At 39.0% G+C, this 21,425-nt stretch overlaps 4 protein-coding genes and 2 non-coding genes across 13 annotated transcripts in view; 3 read left to right on the top strand and 3 right to left on the bottom strand.

Moving 5' to 3' along the window:
* The window catches only part of LOC111594081 (blood vessel epicardial substance), a 35,602-nt gene extending 28,083 nt beyond the window's left edge, over positions 1-7,519 (bottom strand). For 4 of the 7 annotated variants that reach the window (XM_030224189.1, XM_030224190.1, XM_030224185.1 and 1 more), the window contains exons 1-2: positions 7,050-7,198; positions 6,434-6,510 (exon numbers count right to left, since the gene is read on the bottom strand). The gene's annotated coding sequence lies outside the window, so the exon portion shown is untranslated. Of the gene's footprint in view, positions 1-6,433; positions 6,511-6,744; positions 6,826-7,049; positions 7,199-7,451 lie in introns of those variants that run through there. The other 3 variants (XM_030224187.1, XM_030224186.1, XM_023307224.2) reach the window with 3 other exon arrangements.
* A 166-nt stretch (positions 7,520-7,685) lies between these two features.
* Positions 7,686-12,061, top strand: LOC111594079 (dolichyl-diphosphooligosaccharide--protein glycosyltransferase subunit STT3A). Of its 2 annotated transcripts, none has more exons than XM_023307221.2 (6): positions 7,686-8,052; positions 8,988-9,316; positions 9,401-9,790; positions 9,980-10,267; positions 10,448-10,924; positions 11,133-12,061. In XM_023307221.2, exons 1-6 carry the CDS (start codon positions 7,779-7,781, stop codon positions 11,685-11,687), a joined length of 2,313 nt encoding a protein of 770 aa, XP_023162989.1. In that variant the 5' UTR covers positions 7,686-7,778; the 3' UTR covers positions 11,688-12,061. The 2 variants fall into 2 exon arrangements, with proteins under 2 accessions (XP_023162989.1, XP_023162990.1); XM_023307222.2 differs by lacking the exon at positions 7,686-8,052 and adding an exon at positions 8,338-8,745.
* LOC111594084 lies at positions 9,828-9,908 on the top strand. The gene has a single exon (XR_002751085.2). It is a non-coding gene; the product is annotated as a small nucleolar RNA Me28S-U3344 (small nucleolar RNA).
* LOC111594085 lies at positions 10,973-11,059 on the top strand. Its single transcript, XR_002751086.1, has one exon. It is a non-coding gene; the product is annotated as a small nucleolar RNA Me28S-U3344 (small nucleolar RNA).
* Positions 12,062-12,121: 60 nt separating the features above from the next.
* On the bottom strand, positions 12,122-17,056 carry LOC111594078 (ionotropic receptor 21a). Its single transcript, XM_023307220.2, has 5 exons — positions 16,555-17,056; positions 16,198-16,479; positions 14,170-15,049; positions 13,913-14,105; positions 12,122-13,099 (listed from the first exon to the last, which is right to left on the bottom strand). The coding sequence occupies exons 1-5, from the start codon at positions 16,924-16,926 to the stop codon at positions 12,340-12,342; spliced, it is 2,487 nt and encodes an 828-aa protein (XP_023162988.2). The 5' UTR covers positions 16,927-17,056; the 3' UTR covers positions 12,122-12,339.
* Positions 17,057-17,808: 752 nt separating this feature from the next.
* On the bottom strand, positions 17,809-20,804 carry LOC111594068 (band 7 protein AGAP004871). Its single transcript, XM_023307201.2, has 4 exons — positions 20,460-20,804; positions 18,743-19,256; positions 18,511-18,676; positions 17,809-18,451 (listed from the first exon to the last, which is right to left on the bottom strand). Exons 1-4 carry the CDS (start codon positions 20,635-20,637, stop codon positions 18,254-18,256), a joined length of 1,056 nt encoding a protein of 351 aa, XP_023162969.2. The 5' UTR covers positions 20,638-20,804; the 3' UTR covers positions 17,809-18,253.
* Between the last annotated feature and the right edge of the window lie 621 nt (positions 20,805-21,425).

The raw sequence follows: 21,425 nt of genomic DNA, 5'->3' as shown, positions 1-21,425 counted from the left end.
GGAGCGCGTGAGGGCGGCCGTGTTTGAGGAAGTTTCGACTAATCCATTTGCAACAAAGTTCGTAGCCATAAAAGCGGTCAGACCAACGACGCACCACAACAATAACAACTACATTAACTGTAGTTTACTCAACACTTTGCATATTATGTTTTTATTATGTTATTGCAACAAAAAATTTAAGTGTGTTAAATGTGCTGGTAATCACCCAAGCGTCAATTGTACTAAATCGAAAGATGCACCAACCACCTTGCCAACTGCCTTGAGAGCCATGCTGCTAGCTACAAAGGATGCAGAGTCTATCAGTCTATTACCAAAAACAAATCTATCGATAACAAAACAGCAATGGCTAATGAACGACCAAGATTGTCAACAAACACTCCAACAAGCAATACGAATCAATTTTCAAATAATGCACGCTATGCGCAAGTACGACGAGGTGACCCTGTCATAAAGGAAAACTCTTCTCCAGAAAGAATTTAAAAACAATCTGAACTAACAAATAATTTACTTAATATGATAATGTTACTTGTAAAAAAGTTATGCAATTAGATCTCCGCATAGCCATATGGAATGCTAACGGGCTTTCCAGTCATCGTAATGAAAGAACCTTATTTATTAAAGTCAACAAAATTGATATATTACTTATTTTAGAAACACATTTTACTAACAGAAATTATATGGCCATTAGCGGGTTAAACATCATTAATGCTAACCGCCCATCTGGAAGAGCACAAGGAGGAAGTGCAGCTATTGTAAAAAATATTCTAAAATACACAGCATTAGACTGTATAAGCACAAATTTTATGCAAGTTGCAGCGATTCAAGTACAATGTATGCACTCCACCATTTCTATTGCTGCAGTATATCTAACACCAAAATATGCATGCAAAGAAGACGATTTCAATTCACTATTTCAACGACTTGGTAGATGCTTTATTGCTGGAGCTGACGATAACGCAAAGCATCCATGGTGGGGGTCAAGGCTGGTAAATCCGAAAGTTGCTGAATTATATAAATGTATCACCTTCAACAAATACTCAACTTTATCGACAGGCCAGCCGACGTACTGGCCAACTGATATACGTAAGATCCGAGATTTTTTGGATTTCGTTGTTTACTCTCAGCTACCGCAAATAATTTTAAAATAGAAGAGAACTTTGATCTGAGCTCTGACCACTCACCGATTATAGCAACCTATGGAACTACAGTGTGTCACAAACAGAAGTCTTATAGAATTATTAATGGTAAAACCAACATAAACGGATTTAAAAACTATCTAGAAGACCGAACATGTCTAAACATTTCACTCAAGTCAGGTGATGATGTTAAAATGGCAATTGAAGCAATCACAAACTCGATTCATGCATTTGAATGCAAAAAATATTTCACAGGTGTTTTTTTAGATATTAAACAAGCGTTTGATAAAGTCTGGCACGCAGGTCTTCTCTACAAAGTTAAGAAGTGGCTGCCAGCACCATACTTTACTATTATAAAATCGTACCTGGCAAGCCGATCCTTTTTTGTACAAGAACACGACGAATCATCCAACATATACAATTGTGAAGCTGGTGTTCCGCAAGGGAGTGTTTTGGGTCCAGTTTTGTATACAATTTACACACCTGACCTACCTACAACAAACGCTGTTGAGATAGCAACATATGCTGATGATACCACAATCATTGCTACGAACACTGACCCACAAGTTGCATCCAACCTACCACAAGAAGAACTCGGTCTGATTGAAGTATGGCTTTAAAATTGGAGAATAATAGTGAACACGCAAAAGTCAGTGCAAGGTACATTTTCTCTGAGATCTGGAAGTTGTCCTGCTGTCACACTATAAATATCTAGGTGTTCGTCTTGATCGGCGGCTAACTTGGAAGCAGCACAGCAAATCAAAACGAATCAAGAGCAGCTCAAGGTGAAAGCCAGGAAAATGTATTGGCTGTTAGGACCACGTTCTGAACTTAGTCTTGAGAACAAATTAAGGCTATAAAAGGCCGTACTGAAGCCAGTATGGACCTACGCATATAACTGTATGGGGTACTACTAGTAATTCAAATATCGAAATTATACAGCGATACCAAAACAAGACGCTCAGAATGATTATATGTGCACCCTGGTATGTGACTAATTATAATATCCGCAAAGATATTAAAGTGCCCCTTGTTAAAGGAGAAATACAACTATATGCAAACAGATACATGAATAAACTACAACAACCCATGACAATGCTCTAGCACTAAGACTACTGGATGACTCAAGCAACCACAGGCGACTCAAAAGATTTCATGTCCTAGACCTGCCCCACAGAAATAGATAAATATGTAAAGTATGTAAATGTATGGATTGATCTCATTAGAGCCCAAGCAATCCGGTTACGTAATATTATTGTTAACAAATTTGTTTATTGTCTAGTATAAGACAGATTGCAAATAAAAACAGCAATTAAAAAAAAAATTTAGTATATACCCCGTACATACCGCAAAATTGCATAAGAGACTGCTCTAATGCTTGCAACATACAGCACGGTCTAAGAAGACGAGTGAGAGGAGTATAGATGATAGACGAAAAATATAGAATAAAGAATATAGAGGATATAAGAGATAAAGAGAAGACGGAGAAACTAACTAAAGACAGAAGAAAGAGACAAGATACAACAAACAGAAAATAAGAATATAAGAGATTGGAGAATCGAAGAGAGTATAAGATATAGAGTAGAGAATGAAAGATATAAGAAAGAAATATGCGAAAAGAGAACAGAGAATAGACACCAGAAGAAAAGCCAAGGGAGCAGCACAAACCTGACTTGACTTATATAGAGTTTTAGCCGAGTCTAACGTTGCAGCTGATATCGTCATATCAAATGCGTTATCTAAAGTTCTTCGAGAAATATCAACGTTTATCACTCAAACATTATAAGAGCTGGAATACTAAAGACAAATAAGAGAAGAGAAAGGAAGTGAAGAAATATATATATATATATATATATATAAGCAGGTTCTAGTCGTGCCTTGCCCACTCGAGCGATGATGGCAGATGACAAAGCCCAACGCCAACGTTTCCTTTGTCATGGGGATGTCTAATACAGGCACAGACACATACACACCCACAAGCATGCAGCTATTTACACTCACATACACATATGTATCTTGTGGATTCAAACTGAAAACAAGAAAATGGTCAAAGCGGATGAAGTCATCGCATGCTGTTACCTTGAAAGCTAACAATCAGTTAGCGATGGCTTAGCTCAAGTGTATTGCTTGCGAAAATACGCACAGCCACCAACACCTACACTCTTGAGCATGTACGTACGTAAATGTTCATTTGTGGTTTACAAATTTATCAATTTTATCTATTTCTCTATCGCTCTCTCTCTCTCTTTCAAGCGTCGTTTATGCATTTAATCACATAAAATTTTAAAAGCCGCATTGAACTCGTATCGCTTGTTTCATTATATTGTTAACATTGAACACGGCGTTGCAGCTACGTCTGAAGCTGGTGAAGATGTGGACAAATGCCGCTGGCTCGCAGTTGCCTAGCCTCAGGTAAACACAGAAAGTCGAGAGCAGTCGACAAGTTTTTTACAATTTCCGTTTCCCACGAATAAACAAAAGGGAGACAACGCCGATGGTAAAATAATAATAATAATAATTAGCATATGAACCTATTGAGTGGCAAGCCCCATTAAGTCATAATCAGGACGAAGTGCAGAGTCGGGTGCTCTGTTCGCCCATCTGTCAGTCTATCGTTCTGTCTGTCCATCCGTATGTATATACTTTATGGGGTCTGCAACGCCTTCATCTGCCTATTACATACATTTCAACAAAACCAGTATACCCTGAATTTTCTATTTTGAGTGCAAGGTATAAAAACTACTTTGGAACCATGTAATTATATATAAATAATCTGACGTTTATTTCAGTTGTCAGCTGCGTTGGTGATAAAAAAGGTAAGAAATAATACGGAATAGCTCATATACTATCAAATAATTTAATCCTAATTTATATATTAGAAACGATGTATGTTGTTGCACATATGACGGAAGAAGTTAAAAATAATTTAAAGAGTAATTAAAAATAGTTTGTTTAATCACTTTTCTCTGACTCATCGGCTTTAATGACTCCGCTGATGACACCGAATATATAAATATGCATATGTATATGTATATACATGTGTTCTTCAAATGTATATCTCATTTAAAACTGACCGATTTAAGGGTATTAAAATCTTATATAGGAACTTTAAACTTTAAACTGTAACTTTAGTTGTTCATCTTCCTCACAAAACTCAATTTAAATAAATAATTAGCATTTTTAATTTAATACTTCTATAGAGTAACGAGTTGAGTGTAGAGAGTAGAGAGTATAGAGTAGGGAGTAGAGAGTAGAGAGTAGAGAGTAGAGAGTAGAGAGTAGAGAGTAGAGAGTAGAAAGTAGAGAGTAGAGAGTAGAGAGTAGAGAGTAGAGAGTAGAGAGTAGAGAGTAGAGAGTAGAGAGTAGAGAGTAGAGAGTAGAGAGTAGAGAGTAGAGAGTAGAGAGTAGAGAGTAGAGAGTAGAGAGTAGAGAGTAGAGAGTAGAGAGTAGAGAGTAGAGAGTAGAGAGTAGAGAGTAGAGAGGTAGAGAGTAGAGAGTAGAGAGTAGAGAGTAGAGAGTAGAGAGTAGAGAGTAGAGAGTAGAGAGTAGAGAGTAGAGAGTAGAGAGTAGAGAGTAGAGAGTAGAGAGTAGAGAGTAGAGAGTAGAGAGTAGAGAGTAGAGAGTAGAGAGTAGAGAGTAGAGAGTAGAGAGTAGAGAGTAGAGAGTAGAGAGTAGAGAGTAGAGAGTAGAGAGTAGAGAGTAGAGAGTAGAGAGTAGAGAGTAGAGAGTAGGAGAGTAGAGAGTAGAGAGTAGAGAGTAGAGAGTAGAGAGTAGAGAGTAGAGAGTAGAGAGTAGAGAGTAGAGAGTAGAGAGTAGAGAGTAGAGAGTAGAGAGTAGAGAGTAGAGAGTAGAGAGTAGAGAGTAGAGAGTAGAGAGTAGAGAGTAGAGAGTAGAGAGTAGAGAGTAGAGAGTAGAGAGTAGAGAGTAGAGAGTAGAGAGTAGAGAGTAGAGGTAGAGAGTAGAGAGTAGAGAGTAGAGAGTAGAGAGTAGAGAGTAGAGAGTAGAGAGTAGAGAGTAGAGAGTAGAGAGTAGAGAGTAGAGAGTAGAGAGTAGAGAGTAGAGAGTAGAGAGTAGAGAGTAGAGAGTAGAGAGTAGAGAGTAGAGAGTAGAGAGTAGAGAGTAGAGAGTAGAGAGTAGAGAGTAGAGAGTAGAGGTAGAGAGTAGAGAGTAGAGAGTAGAGAGTAGAGAGTAGAGAGTAGAGAGTAGAGAGTAGAGAGTAGAGAGTAGAGAGTAGAGAGTAGAGAGTAGAGAGTAGAGAGTAGAGAGTAGAGAGTAGAGAGTAGAGAGTAGAGAGTAGAGAGTAGAGAGTAGAGAGTAGAGAGTAGAGAGTAGAGAGTAGAGAGTAGAGAGTAGAGAGTAGAGAGTAGAGAGTAGAGAGTAGAGAGTAGAGAGTAGAGAGTAGAGAGTAGAGAGTAGAGAGTAGAGAGTAGAGAGTAGAGAGTAGAGAGTAGAGAGTAGAGAGTAGTTTAATCGATCTATATATATAGATTTCAATATAAATATAATATAAACTAAACTAAAAGCTTTCAAGCTTTTCATAAAAGAAAAATCAAATTAAAGAAACAGTAGAAATAATTATTTTTGAATAAGTAATTATAAGTATTAAGATAGCAAATTTATGACTACAAATTATTATTGTAGTCATAAATTTGCTATCTTAATACTAATAATTACTTATAGCTCACTGATTGTATTTTAAAAATAAATGTATTTTCCAGTATTAGGCATTTTCCGAATTATTATTATGGTAAAGCACAAGAGATTGCAATGTTTATTACTTAGATCGAAATAAGTAAAAAAAACATAATCGCCATTATATTTCACCCATACACAGAAAACGAAGACAGAGAGAGAGAGAGAGAGAGAGAGAGGGGGAGAGAGAGGGAGATAGAGAGAGAGACAGAGAGAGAGAGAGAGAGAGAGAGAGAGAGAGAATGAATGCGTGATGCATTGAAGTTGCTGCTACTTCTTCTATGGCACATATTAAAGCAAACTTATTTCTATTCGCGTATGCGTGTGTATGCAACTACCACTAACACCACCAGCAGCAGCGCCACCACTGCCGTGGCCGCTGCCAGCACCACCCGCTTGGCCATGCGTTGATGTTCGATTTTTCACCATTCTTGAGAATTTTATGAGCTGCATGTGCATGCATACGCTTGTATATGTATATGTATATGTATGTATATATGTATATATATATATATATATATATACATAAATCAATTTGATTTTGGCCCCGCTTTGCAGAGGGGACTACCCCTAGCCCGGAAACATACATACTTCTAACAACTTACCTCGTTGAGTCGTTGTTGTAGTTCGTGTTGTTATTCTTGCTGATGCAGCTGCTTTAATTGTAGGCGGTGTCCCTGCTCTGTATAACAGTTGATTTGAGCGATATTAATTAAATTACAATTTACTTAAAGTGCGGGCACAGATTTTAGGTATATATATATATATATATATATATATATATATATATATATATATATATCGATATATAAAATTATAGTTATATATATATGTATGTATATATATATATATATATATATACATATATATATATATATATATATATATATATATATATATGCACACTGACTCATACAGTTATATGTTAAAAACAATGAGAACAAAATAGCGACAACAGATAAGATTATACATATCACAAACACAACGTCGCTAACTGCTGATGCTGCTGCTGCGGCGGCTACTGCCCTTCGTTTAGGTTATATACATATTGACATTTTAACTAGTTTAAATATATGTGTTTGCGTATATTCTAGTAAGTATGTGGCTGAGCAGTTGCAAAAACCAATTTCTGTTTATCACACACACATATCATGGATGTTAATACGGACATACACACGAGAGAACACTTTATTGTTAGTTGCAATTAAGTATTTATTTTACCAGTTGAAACAAATGCGTGTCTTGGCTGATAAATAAAAAAAATTTAGCGCTTTAAAGCAAAAACAATAACAATAAATCGGGAGAGCAGCGACGACGTCCGCACGACAGCAACGACAACAACGACCAGACGACCGCGATTTAATGAATTGGAGTTATGCATTGCGCATGTCCCGCAGTCGGCATTCACACGAGAGAGTAAACTATGACAGCTATGACGTCACAGAATAATAGATTTGAGCACGAGCACTAGGTAGCAGAACGCTTGCTGTCTATTTAATAAGGTAAATTTACATTTTAAAAATTGAACTATACAAATAGACACATTTTCAATTACACATTGGTTTAAATTAAAATCACAATACTGAACAATATTGGACAGAATATTGTTTACATCAAGATTACCATAAGACTTGAAAGCAAAAATTGTGACGACATGCGCAGTGAGATTGATAAAGCTACCCACATAAATCATTACTCAATTGTGAGTGACGCATCGTTTATCGTAACATAATGTTATCGAAACCCCGCAACACATATCACGAACAGCTGATAATTTTCAATGCAGCCAAAACTGTATATCTGAATGAACGCGCGCATTTGAATGTCTGCCTAATGTGTGGGAGCTTATGTATGAAAAAGACAAACAAACGCTTCAGAGTGAATTTCAAACGAGTATAATTTCAAACCACTCTCGATGTTGATAGCCGGCTGTTGTGATGGCAACACACCATGGGTAATCAACGCTCCATGAACAAAGAACGCTTGCTCATTGAATATACAAAAATGAGTCAAGGGATAAATGCATACAAATTAAAGCGGAACTATGTTATGATACGAGACAGCGCAATTGCCACTAAATATTTTTTATACTATTATTATACAAGTCCTACTGTCAAGAGCACATCGAATCGAGTGTCGCGTGTTCTTAAATACATATGGATTGCCAGTGCCAAAACATTTTCTGGGCTGCCAACCCTCAGCAAACTGTATATCTATAACATATGTAAGTATGTCTATACGTAACAAACAAACGTTAACAAAATATGTAAGTATATATGCGTAACAAACATACATTAGCAAAAGAACAGAATCAACTGTGCTATATGCATTCAATTTTAAAATTGTAGAAAAGAAATACGATAAAAAAAATTATTTGCATTTGTGTTGTTAAGATTGGACACAGAGGAAAATAAAATCGGTTTGGCGCTGAATTTAAGATTTTAATATCGTACAAGATTGCCGTTGCTAAAAATGAATAATCGGCGATTACTTGGCGCATACACTAGATTATCGATAACAGTACTCAAAAGTCAGGCGTGAAGCGAATTTTTCTTTAGGGTGCCACGAAGCTGCGCCGCGTTTATTTTCATATATTTTGTTTGTTTTTAAACTCGTTCTGCGCACCGTAAAAAGCGCAGGTTATGTGCAGAATTGCTGCGTGGTTAATGTGCAAATCCGTGTGTGGAGTTGCTTGTGGTTTAACCCAGACAAGCCAATAATTAACAACGAACAAAAGCCGCACCGGCACTTAACAGTAGGACTCAGCCATAAAACAAACGCATACAAATACCGGCCATGCCCATGGACATTGGCAGTGGAAGCAGTGGTGCGGCGACGAAAGCACGGGGTTTCCTAACTTGGGAAAAGCAAGAGCATCTTGTTAAACTAGCGATACTTATTTTGGCCGCTGTTTTATGTGAGTCTTTTGCAATATGTACTAATTTACGGGGGCGAGATGCGTTTATATGTATGTAAGTGGCTGTACATTTTTAAATTCATATGTATATGTGCAATTTTTATATCGATAGATATATCGATATATCATCGATGTAATCAACTGTGTGGAATAGAACTAAGTTATTCAAATATCGGAGCAAGATTTGTTCGTTCGATTTTAATGGGATGCAACCAACTTAATAACTTTTTTTCGATTTGCAGCGTTCGCCACGCGCTTATTCTCCGTGCTGCGTTTTGAAAGCGTCATACATGAATTCGATCCATATTTTAATTACCGCACCACGCGGTTCTTGGCCGAGCAAGGCTTTTACAAATTCCACAATTGGTTTGATGACCGTGCCTGGTATCCGCTTGGCCGCATCATTGGCGGCACCATTTATCCTGGATTAATGGTTACATCAGCGGCCCTGTACAGGCTTATGTGGATGCTGAACATTACCATTGACATACGTAATGTATGCGTATTTTTGGCGCCGTTCTTCTCCTCGCTCACTACGCTTGTAACCTATGCATTAACCAAGGAGATACACGTGAGTACCACACGACACAACAGTGAGGTTAAAAATAAGCACGTGCATGAGAATCTATTCTGAAATAATGTTGAATATTTACAGAGCATTGGTGCTGGTTTGGTTGCTTCAGCGCTTATATCCATCGTACCGGGCTATATATCACGTTCGGTGGCTGGTTCCTATGACAACGAAGGCATTGCTATATTTTGCATGCTCTTCACTTACTATCTTTGGATCAAGGCTGTTAAAACGGGCACTATATTCTGGTCGGCAATGTCAGCGCTTGCTTATTTCTACATGGTGTCCTCGTGGGGCGGCTATGTCTTCCTCATCAATCTGATCCCGCTCCATGTCATTACTCTGATGATTACTGGCCGTTTTTCACATCGCATTTATATAGCATATAGTACTCTATATTGCGTTGGCACTATACTCTCGATGCAGATATCGTTTGTGGGCTTTCAGCCTATCCAGAGCTCTGAGCACATGCTAGTAAGTCTTATAAATTTCAATCATATTTAGTTTGATTTAGCAATATGATGATTACTTATGTAATTCTTGATAGGAAGAGTATGAAACATAATGAGTACTATATAATTATCTGATACAAACAATATGTTGCTTATTTTACTGAATTTTATCTATTTCGAAACTCATTTTTTGTACGTTGTTCTCTTTCAGGCTTTGGGTGTGTTCGGTCTCTGCCAGATACACGCTTTTGTGGACTATTTACGCTCACGTATGCCCAAGGACCACTTTGATCTCCTCTTTAAGACACTAGTATCGAGCGTGATCAGTATGGTGTTGATTGTTGGAACCGTGCTGACATTAACAGGCAAGGTATCGCCTTGGACGGGACGTTTTTATTCGCTGCTAGATCCATCTTATGCCAAGAATCACATTCCAATTATCGCCTCTGTGTCGGAGCATCAGCCCACATCTTGGTCATCATTCTACTTCGATCTGCAGGTAAAGAACACTAGCTTATAATTGAGAAGCATCTGCTCAGATGATGACACCAAAAACAACGTGAATGACTAGCGCCTTAATGCACTCATTGATTACAAGCACTTTGATCGCTGATGCAACTTCATTTACGTCAATTCTATTTCCAAGTTTTTTATTAATTTGCATTTCTTTCCATTTTAGATTCTTGTCTTTCTTTTTCCCGCTGGCCTCTATTTCTGTTTCTCGCGGTTAACAGATGCCAACATCTTTATAATTTTGTATGGCGTCACTAGCATTTATTTTGCTGGCGTTATGGTGCGTCTAATGCTTGTGTTAGCGCCTGTGATGTGCGTTCTTTCCGGTATTGCCATATCCCATCTGCTGGCCAAGTACATAAAGAGTGTGGACACAGGTGGTGCAAAGCCAGCAACAGAAAGCAAACGGCAACACAAGAAAATGGAACAGCAAAGTGGTGGAGTCAAGAGTGAGGTGGCCATTGGTTTTGTCACTATTATAACGCTGATGCTTATCGTTTATACGTTTCACTGTACCTGGGTCACCTCTGAGGCCTACTCCTCGCCAAGCATTGTGCTCAGCGCGCGCTCCCACGATGGTGGCCGCATCATTTTTGACGACTTCCGCGAGGCTTATTACTGGCTGCAAATGAATACACCTGAGGTGAGTTGGTACCATAGAAGAGAGAGAGAGAGAGGGATAGATATGTTTTGCATTGATGATGAATACAAATTGTAAATTCTTGATAGGAAGAGTATGATACATCATGAGTACTAATAAAATGTTGCTGAATATGCGAAATCAGTTTCTTGGGTATTCCAAATTAATTTTCAAAATTAATATACCATCTATATTATTATATGCTTTTTAGAACGCACGTATCATGTCCTGGTGGGATTATGGCTATCAAATAACGGCAATGGCTAATCGGACGATATTGGTGGACAACAACACCTGGAACAATACGCACATTTCTCGTGTCGGTCAGGCAATGGCGTCGTCTGAAGAGAAGGCATACGAAATTATGCGTGAACTGGACGTTGACTATGTCTTGGTAATTTTTGGAGGACTGACGGGCTACTCGTCCGACGATATAAACAAATTCTTATGGATGGTGCGAATTGGCGGTAGCACTGATCGTGGCGCACACATCAAAGAAAAGGACTATTATGCGGCAAATGGAGAGTTTCGTGTCGATAAAGAGGGCTCCCCCACCCTACTCAATTGCCTCATGTACAAGATGTGCTATTATCGCTTCGGGCAAATGTATACAGAGGGAGGTAAAGCGCAGGGCTATGATCGTGTGCGTGCCGCTGAGATTGGCAACAAGGACTTTGAGCTTGATGTGCTCGAGGAGGCTTATACAACAGAGCATTGGCTTGTGCGCATCTACAAAGTGAAGGACTTACCAAATCGAGGAGTCTAAATAATGCTATCTTGTTCTCTGTCTCTCTCACACAGTCTCCTCGTTTTCTATGTCTAATATATTCGCATGCATTCTTCGATAGATGTCTATTTAAAAACATTCTGTAATTTGTACATTCATTAGGCATAGCTTTAACTTTAAGCTCAGCTTTTTATTATTATTTTACTCTTTTTTTTTTTGTTATGAAAAAATCTCGTTTGAGTATTGTTATTCTCCGATGTTTCTCCGTCTCTCTCCTAGTCATAGTAGAGAGACTTCTAATGTACTTTACAAAGTTTCCTTTGATGAATCGAATGCGCACCAACGCGAACATATTCCTAGAGCATAAGCAAGTAAACTGAATGAATATGTAAAATCAAATCTCATGAAAATTAGTTAGAAAAAAACCTGTTGTTTTATTTATTAACGAAAATACTTGCTGAGGGAAGTGGTTGAAGGGAGAATAAAAAATTTCAGTGCAAGTAAAGGTCAATAGTTCCAAGCGGCCTACTGAATAACTGAATATATCTATATATTTTAGCTTTTAATTTAAAACATGTAAATTGTAATTTGAGACATGAAGTTTGAAGTTCCATCTTCGAATTATCTATGTTTTTGAATATTTAATATATATTTAATCGATGGAATGATCATTGCCTGGACCGATGTCAATTCACCCCTTTGAAATGTCATTATCGATGGCTTCGTCGTTCTTTTGCTCATCGGCCAACTCCAGTTGGGCTATGTACTGGTCGAGACCGTCCAGGGATTCATAGACTTCGTTGGGTACCTCGTTAATTGTGGCCCATGAAACAGCAGCTGCATCGACTTGTCGTGACTCGGACTCCTCCGGTCTATTGGAATTGTATAGCTCGCGTAGCGTTGTGCGTGTCAGATTGAACTCCCGCATCCCGAATCCCATTCGTTGATTGGCATCTTCCGCAGCATGCCGACGCGCCGCCTTACGCAAGTTGTGTGCCAGTTGTTCGGCTGTGGTCCGCACCACGGCCGAATTGTGCCGAGATGACCAGGTGCTAGAGGCCGATTTGCGTGAACGTTTTAAAATTTGTCGACACTTGTTGGTGATGCCGCCAACAATCTCGGATGTTAGCGCAATGGCGCCCAATAAATAGCCAATGCCCATCAGCAAGAACATGCCCTCCGTGTCGGCGGTGGTCAACTGGCGCTCCTCCTGTATGATTTCTCGCAACGCTGAGGTGGTACTCGCCTGCAAGAGTCGCCCTGTTGCCGACCTCTGCATGGCCCAGCTGACCTCATGACCCAGCTTGATCATAAGTCCACTCTCCTGCGCCATCATTATCATCGAATCAATCTTTCGCTTATATACAGAATTCAGTGGAAAGAGGAAGCCAATTTGAAAGAGCGCAAAACATTCTTCGCTCAGATGTAGTGCCGAACGTCGTGAGAGGTTCCTGACGAAATGATCGCAAAGTAGTTAAGCTATTAAAGAGGTCTGATATTCTAAAACCCCATTTACAAGGGGTTCATTGTTTCCGCGTAACCTTGATCATGTAACTTAATAAGTCTTGATTGACTGAAAACTTAACATTCTAATTTCTAGGAATTAGATACTCAAAATATATTTTTAATTTCTATAAGTGGAGTTTTGTTTACAGAGTGAAAATCATATTGAAGAATATGGATACTTGATATGGAAAATATATATTCGAGCATACCCTCAAGTAATATAGTTCATTAGTGTTGATTCGGATGCGCCTACGAAGGTCTTGGCAAATCGCTAATTACTTTATCGTTAGCAACCTTCAAACAGAAGACATGTAATTTGAGATATAAGAGCAGATATTCCTTCCCCGGATAAAGCAAGTAAGAGTGTACTATAGACTATATAATTCGCATTTACGGCCTAAACACTACCAGCTATAAAATTTTGGAAGTCATGCTTTTTCCGATTTGCCATACTCTACAGAGGCATATAGTTTTTGGTAAGTCTAACTGGAAAGCTTTGGCAAATACAGTTTTTCCCGAGAACGGCATGCTCCAGTAAGCGTGAACCTACAAGTTTTGACGAATCGGCTGATGAAGTCAAAGGGAATATAGCTGTCAAACAGGGATAGGACTGCAAAGACTGGAAATTACAGGCTATTTACGATGTGATAGAAAGCATTATTCCCTAAATTCCCGTTTTTAATGGGTTCAGGGTATAAAATATGAGAATAAATTTCAAAAAGTTGCAAGCCAGCATCAAAAAGAAAAAGTGTGCTTACTCATTCGAATAGTTGGATTGAACGAGGTATTCAAGGCGCGCCCTTGAGCCGAGAAAGGCATAATTCCAAAAAAAGCTCTGAGTAACATTGCCAATACCCTCCTCAAGGGTGGTAACAAACTCCATTTTTTTGTACAGCTTTGACGTGGCCTCATGGGTGGAGTTTTGAAACCAGCTCTCCCAGCCGCCATTGTCTAAAAAAGTTTTCTTATAGTTCGAGGTAAGATTAGAGACAGAGTATGATAATTATCTTATTACCCAGCGTGCAGACGCGAAAGAAGAGACCAAGCAGGTCCTTTACGGAGTCCACAGTATCCGGAAACGCAGGCAATGTGACAAACGCTATAATGGAGCCAGTGTAACAGGAAGTTATGATAATAGTGAAGAGCCAATAGGCGCCGATCAGAAGACGCGTGGACGTCTTCTCTGTATTGCCCCAGGAGTATTTTCCCGTAAATGTGAACGCATTAGTGAACATGCCAAACACATACCAGAACATGTTCTCGATTTCACCCCAATTTCCCAGCAGATGGCTCAGCGTTAATCGATCCGTGAAAACAATGGGGAAGACTCCACCCAGATATACGGAGATCAATGCCGCCCAAACGGGCCACTGAAAAGGACCCATTATGGCACGATATTTGGGCAAGGCCTTCGAAGCCAGCGTTATGAATGCCGCACAGTCACGTGAATGACCCACAGACATATCCGTCTTCATCATCCGTTCCTCCGTCAAGTAAATACCGGACATGCCAATGTCGATGGTGCCCTGCAAAATCTGCATCTGAATTGTGTCCACGACACTGCGCGAATTGGCGACATTGGGCGTCTCTGTGATGTCCAAGCTAAAGTTGAGACGTTTGGCAATCATGCTCAACAGACGCATCTCGATACCATCCCAGCGCAACTGACCCATCCCAGATGAATCCAGCGACCTGATGCGAAAGATATATGGCGGCTGATTGGCCGCAGATATCTGAAAACGATGTCCTGCAAAGCCGTTCTTTAACTTATTCGGAAACAAATTGATATGGGGACGCGACAAGGCGCCTCTGATCCAGCTGGTCAATACAATTCCATAGTTCGACCCCAGCCCATCGGCATATAGCTTATGCGTGTATAGGACAAAGGGTTGCTCCTGTGCAAAAGTAAAAGTAAAAATAAACAAGTAAGAAAACTCTAGTCGGGGTGCCCGACTAGGAGATACCCTGATCCCAGTCCTCTGAGTTTTTAATATTTTCCGTAGTTTGTATCGAGTATTCAAATAAAAAAAAAGAAAACAAATAAAAATCGACATTGCGAGACCAGGTTTCGAACCTGGATTATTTGCGCAACGTGCACCAACTCTACCAACACCACCACTTCATAATTAAAAAAAAATAGAACAATAAAAATGTTTCATCTGAACCGGTCGTCTCGAACCCCCCACCTAGCCGCACTCGAGCGCCGCCTCTACCAACGCAGCCACTGCACTGCTTATACCAGCAGTTGCAAATTTGAATATAAGTAGCAACTAATAATTCAGCACAATTCAAGCGCAATTTCGATTCTTGGAATAGAAAAAATACACGCATTTGAATGTATGTGTGCACACGCATAGGAAAAATGCGTGAGCGTGGCGTTGCTGACATGTGCTTTTGCAAATTGGCCAAACGTTTTGTTTAATAACTTCTGTTCTACTTAATCGATTTTAATGAAATTTTCAGCATTTGATCTACATATCCTATTGGCTTGGTTGAGATGCAAACGATTTCACATAATGGCCCTAGTTCGAACTAAACTTAAATTTTAAGAATTTTGGGGAATTTGGAGCCGGTATCCAAAATCCAACCAAAATCAAAATTGCATAAAATATACATAAAACTAAATACAAGAGATATAATTTATTTACTGCATTTCAATAATGTTTTTATTCGATAACAATTAAATGCGAATAGTTATTGAATATTTGAAACAAACTTGACCTGCTCGTGCTATACACGGACCTACAAAAAAAGTTCAAGTCTCTAGCTCTTATAGATGCTGAGATCCACGCGTTCACTCATACGGACAGACGGACAGACAGACAGACGGACAGGGCTTAATCGACTCGGCTTGTCGTCCTGATCAAGAATATTTATGGGGTCTGCCACGCCTCCTTCTGCCTGTTACATACATTTGCACAAAACCATTATACCCTGATTTCCCATTTTCAATGGGATCAGGGTATAAAAACATACATATGTATATTATAAAAATCTTAATGCTGCCACAGGGAAGTGATTACAGAACCACTTGCATACTTACGCGCTCTGCAGTTGACATCAAGGATTCACCTATTACCAACAAATTGACAATATTCGATGAAGATTCGGAGCTCAAGAAGTCACGTAGTTTCCACTGTGACGAACTGGAGAAAACAACAACGCGACTGTCCGTTTGGGGACCCAAAATCTTGCGTGCCATTACTGGCTCCGATAGAAACAGGATAAAGCTTTTGCAGTTGTTGTCGATGTGACTATTAAAGTTGGGATTTTCCGGCTCATAGTTGTCCTTGATATTGCCGTGATAAAAGGTCACTGGCATGGTCTACAGATATACATTAATATGTAGAGCAGTTATATAAAAATAGTTTCGATCTAAATCTGAGACCTTAATGCTCACCTTGAACAGTTTCTCCAAAAGGTGCCCATTTTTTCGAGTCACCGTGCTGTCGTAGTAGATGACTGGCGGACATTTGGCCAAATACTCCTTGGCTATTTTGTTGACGAGCTTTACCAGCGAATTAGTTTGCTCCAAATTGTATGAGGTTAGAAATTTGTTGGCCAAGAGCTCGGCGCGCGGCTTCGGCTTGCCATGAAATGTGGCATCGACGCGACGTTTAAAGCGCCTCTCATCACAGTTCCCATCGAACTGAAGATTCAAGCGACGTTTCTCGATCAAACGAGAACTAACACATTTCCGGGGCGAATCCTCAAAGTCCAGCCCTTGGCTGACAGCCAGTAGAAACAGCAGGCACATACTCCACAATAACATGTTGCCAATGTTTGAGTCACTTCAGGTGGCGTCTCCTTTTTATATGTCAGCCCATGGCCCTGCTTTGTGTTGAACTGGGCACGCTAAAGGTCGTCAACAAATTGACTTATATGCATTTCTGATTTGATTACAGGTGTAACACCTGGCAGCAAGAGCGATCAGCTTGTTGTTGTTGTTGTTTATTAATCAAATCTGATTGCTGCTTGGCTCGTTAGTTGATTTCGCCTTCGTATCACACATACATATCCATCGTTTTACCCCATATATGCCACGGTCTACTTATAGATAACGCTGGACTATTTAATATGATATACCTGATTGTGTTTTTCTTTTATTATACCCTAAACCTATTAAATATAAGAAAACAGGGTATAATGGTTTTGTTAATCTGCACGTAACATGTAGCAGGAGGTGAGGAGGAGATTCAATAAATTATATATATTCTTGAATAACATCGACTCAGCTATCTAACCCCGTACCGTCAGCCGTCTGAAACTGTTAGTGCTAGAGAAATATTATAAATAGGTTTCTCTGAAGCAAATCAAGTTTATATCAAATAATCGATTCACTTTCATTTATTGTGGCGACATGGAAGAAGACGAAGACTGCAAAAAATGTGAAGACTCGAGTTGAGTTGATTTCTTTCTCAAATAGTGAACTATTATCCATTGTAACTAGGTACATACATGTATGTATGTGTGTGCATGTGTTCGGGGTATAAGCTACAAACAGCTCGACCAAGGGTCTGGGTGTCTCCTAGTCAGACCCAGCTGTCTTAATTGTTCTTATCATCAATTTGCTAAGTTTTCTACATGAATGGTTAAAACAACGCAGTGCAAATAGAAATAACTTTTATTCATACAATCAATTAATGGCATATCAATTAGTTCGTTGAAAAAAAACACACAAAGAGAAAAACCCATAAATTTTATATGCTGATAACAAAATGTGTTTAGCGCATTTTAATGGACGTAAGGCCTTCAAGTGTTTCACATCCTTAGGCTTTCTACGTGCGCAATTGTGTATTCCATTGAAAACCGGAACATCCTTTCGAATGATGATCACGTTGTCTATTAATTGATAAGACACACGTTAAACAATCACTTTGTCAGAGTCCTACATAGGGTTCATTTCATCTTAAGTATTTAAAAGTCATATCCATATTTGCACGACTCTTGTGTTTGAGTGGGTGTGGGTGTGCGTGTGTTATGTGGTCAGAAGAGGAAGGCTCAAGCAATCTCTCGCATCGAAACTTTATACTTTGTTGAAAATTCTTGAAAACATTTGCTTGTATGTATATATTTATAGATATTTATATATAGATTAATTAGAGAATTGTTTGTTGAGGATAAGTTGCTTGTTGTTCGTTCAGCATATCTGATGGTTGCTGCGGTGGCTTTGCTGGCAACTGCATCATCGGCATATACTTTGCCAGATACGGGGTCAGCAGCTCCATGGGCAGTGGGAAAACAATAGTTGAGTTCTTCTCCGCTGAAATGCTGCTCAGCGTTTGCAGATAACGAAGCTGGAAAGGTAAAGACGGTTGTCAAACACATTCGATCTAGAAGAACTGTCTGGGTATACCTGTAAAGCGGATGGACTAGAGGATATGACATCGGAGGCTTCCTTGAGGGCAGTTGCTGACTTCTTTTCGCCTTCGGCGGCAATCACCTTGGCGCGGGCATCGCGTGATGCCTCCGCTTCAGCGGCCATCGCGCGCTGCATGGAGACGGGCAGCGACACATCCTTGCTACAACGAATGAGTCGACAATTGATAAACTTTCTATAGGTCTTTCGATATTGATTTGTGACTTACATTTCGACACGTTCAACCATGACGCCCCAGGGCTCAGTGGCCTCATCCAGAGTCAATTGCATGTTATGGGCCAGGGTCTCGCGCTCGGTCAGTAGCTCGGTGAGATTGCGTGTGCCCACAATATTGCGCAGCGTTGTGGCAGCCAGCAGACGAGTGGAGGTGCTATAGTCTTCAACGCGCACGATGGCATACAATGGATCATTAATGCGGTAATAGACAACTGCGTCTACTGTCACCGTCACCGAGTCCTTTGTCAGCATTTCCTGCTGCGGCACATTGAATGTAACCGTACGCAAATCCACTTTGCGATATTGATCGATGCAGGGTAGTACAAAGAACATGCCCGGACCACGAGCACCGCCGCACAATCGTCCCAGCCGAAAAATAATTGCACGCTCATATTCCGCCACAACCTTCAGGCATATGAACACTGATATCGGACAAGTCACAATGAAGAACAGTACTGAGAGCATTGTCACTATCCATTCCATGCAGCCCAACGGATCGTTCTCAGCTGCAATCACAAGAGCAATCAAGGGCGTGTCATGACGCAGTCACAAGTTCGACTTGTTTCTGTTGTGTTTTTGTTGTTAATGAAATTGTTGAATGCCAGTAATCTCTACGAAGCTGATTCATAAAGTTGAGCAAAACAAAATAAAGCAAATAAGGAAGCTCTTTGGCGAGGTGACCGACTAGGAGATACCCTGATCCGAGTCCTTTCGGCGTTTTTTTTTTTTAATTTCCATAGTTTGTATCTACCACTTCACTTTATTTTCAAAAATAAAAATACACTGCTCAGCGTGAGAAAGAAATTGCAAGTTAAGTTAACAATTTAAGCACAATTCAATCGCAATTTCGATTCTTCGAATAGACAAGTGCTTTTCAAATTGGCCAAACGTTTTGTTTAATAAATTCTGTTTTACTTAAAAGATTTTAATGTAAGTTTCAGCATATGATATACATATTCCATTGGCTTGGAAGAGATGCAAACTCCATCACATAATGGCCCAATTTGCAGCTGAACTTAAACTTAAAGAATTTTGAGAAATTTGGAGCAGGAATTCAAAATCAAATAAAAATCAAAATTGCATAACATATATTTTAACAAAATGCAGGGTATACAAAAAGTCTTTGCGGCTCAGTCTAAACGATGACCTATTTTGTAATTTAATTAATCCTTTTCCGTCAAACTAAATTCTGAAAGAATTTTAAACACACACACACACATATATATATATATATATATATATATATATATATATATATATATATATATATATATATATATATATATATATATATATATATATATATAAATAAATATATATATATATATATATATATATATATATATATATATATATATATATAATTATCTTAATATATATAGACACAGATAGAGGGCTTAGAGATGAAGTACCGAATTCAATACTGTCGCTCTTACAGATCTCATAATAATGAAAGCCCTTAAGAGATTGACTTTTATAAATACATATATATCAGGTTATCTCTATACCTGTTATGATAATAAGCTTTGTAACTAAAATGCATTTGCATATTAACTAGTATTATCCACACATAGTCTACATAGCGGGTCTTTTGAACCTTTGCACAATTTGCAACATCGAATTGCATTAAAAGCACTTCGCTTATCTAATCTTGTTTACTTTTCACAACATTTTTAGCAATTGTTTTAGCACAGTTAGACCATTCTTACACGTCTTGAATCCACGATATTCTGGCGGAGCAGAACGTTTGGCATTTGTATGAAGATCTGTATGCTCTGGTGTTTGATCTGATCTGATAATGTTCACCGCATGGGAGTGGGATACCGAGGGCAGCTCTGAGGCTCGCAAATCCTCGTAATTCGAGTAAACGGGTGAGTTCCGATCCATTTTACTCTCCTTTTTTCTGACACTACAATGCACCCAAAATGTTGATTAACCGCTCGAACACTGATGGTCGTGTTATACCAACAGGCTGGAAGGCCTGTAGATAGAATTATTTTTCGCTCGTTTTTTTCAGTGAAAGCTTCCGCTCGCAAGACCGATAAGCAACTGCTCGAAACTTCCCACACTGTGCACTGCTCACCAGACGCTTCTCACTGCGCAGTTAACTCTCAATTTGCGCTTATCTTTAGTTGAGAAATCAAGATGGAAGCTTCGGCGAGTTGAGATTGCTTAACGAATGTATGACCTATTCTAGGGCTCAAATTATGAAATATTGCTTAATTCCAAATAATATCTGCCATTTCTTACTCGAGCCATTTTAAGCCTTCTTTTCTCTTGTTAATTTCATATTTTTTTTAATTTAAATTAACAAAATTTCGACAGCTAAAAGTCTTGTTATAGGATTTATCAAGCTTCTAAATGATTGATTAAGCGATTTGTTCCAAATTTACCTTTTACCATTGTTAAAACAAGTAAGAAAGCTCTAGTCGGGGTGCCCGACTAGGAGATACCCTGATCCCAGTCCTTTGAGTTTTGTTATTACAAACTCATTTAAATAATATTTAAATAATAACAAATAAAAATCGACATTGCGAGACCAGGATTCGAACCCGGATTATTTACGCAACGTGCACAAACTCTACCAACACCGCCACTTCATAACTAAAAAAAAAAAATAAAACAATAAAAAACACTTCATCTCCACTGGTGTCGAACCCGAACCAAGCTGCATG

The sequence above is a fragment of the Drosophila hydei genome, unplaced genomic scaffold (assembly GCF_003285905.1).
Source record: "Drosophila hydei strain 15085-1641.00,03,60 unplaced genomic scaffold, DhydRS2 tig00000383-arrow-arrow-pilon, whole genome shotgun sequence".
NCBI classification, from domain to species: Eukaryota; Metazoa; Arthropoda; class Insecta; order Diptera; family Drosophilidae; genus Drosophila; species Drosophila hydei.
The sequence above is the reverse complement of the archived record's forward strand: the minus strand, read 5'-3'. Positions and strand labels throughout refer to the sequence as shown.

Excerpts from the sequence above, each read along its gene's own strand:
- LOC111594079 (XM_023307221.2), top strand. The coding sequence starts at position 7,779 with ATGGGTAATCAACGCTCCATGAACAAAGAACGCTTGCTCATTGAATAT. Across the intron at positions 8,053-8,987 it reads ACTGTATATCTATAACATAT|CGTTCGCCACGCGCTTATTC; the intron begins GTAAGTATGTCT and ends TTCGATTTGCAG. Across the intron at positions 10,925-11,132 it reads TGCAAATGAATACACCTGAG|AACGCACGTATCATGTCCTG; the intron begins GTGAGTTGGTAC and ends TATGCTTTTTAG.
- LOC111594078 (XM_023307220.2), bottom strand. The coding sequence starts at position 16,926 with ATGTTATTGTGGAGTATGTGCCTGCTGTTTCTACTGGCTGTCAGCCAA. Across the intron at positions 15,050-16,197 it reads TGATGTCAACTGCAGAGCGC|GAGCAACCCTTTGTCCTATA; the intron begins GTAAGTATGCAA and ends ACTTTTGCACAG. Across the intron at positions 13,100-13,912 it reads CAATCCAACTATTCGAATGA|GAACCTCTCACGACGTTCGG; the intron begins GTAAGCACACTT and ends TCATTTCGTCAG.
- LOC111594068 (XM_023307201.2), bottom strand. The coding sequence starts at position 20,637 with ATGGATCGGAACTCACCCGTTTACTCGAATTACGAGGATTTGCGAGCC. Across the intron at positions 18,677-18,742 it reads ATGGTTGAACGTGTCGAAAT|CAAGGATGTGTCGCTGCCCG; the intron begins GTAAGTCACAAA and ends CATTCGTTGTAG. Across the intron at positions 18,452-18,510 it reads CTAGTCCATCCGCTTTACAG|CTTCGTTATCTGCAAACGCT; the intron begins GTATACCCAGAC and ends TTACCTTTCCAG.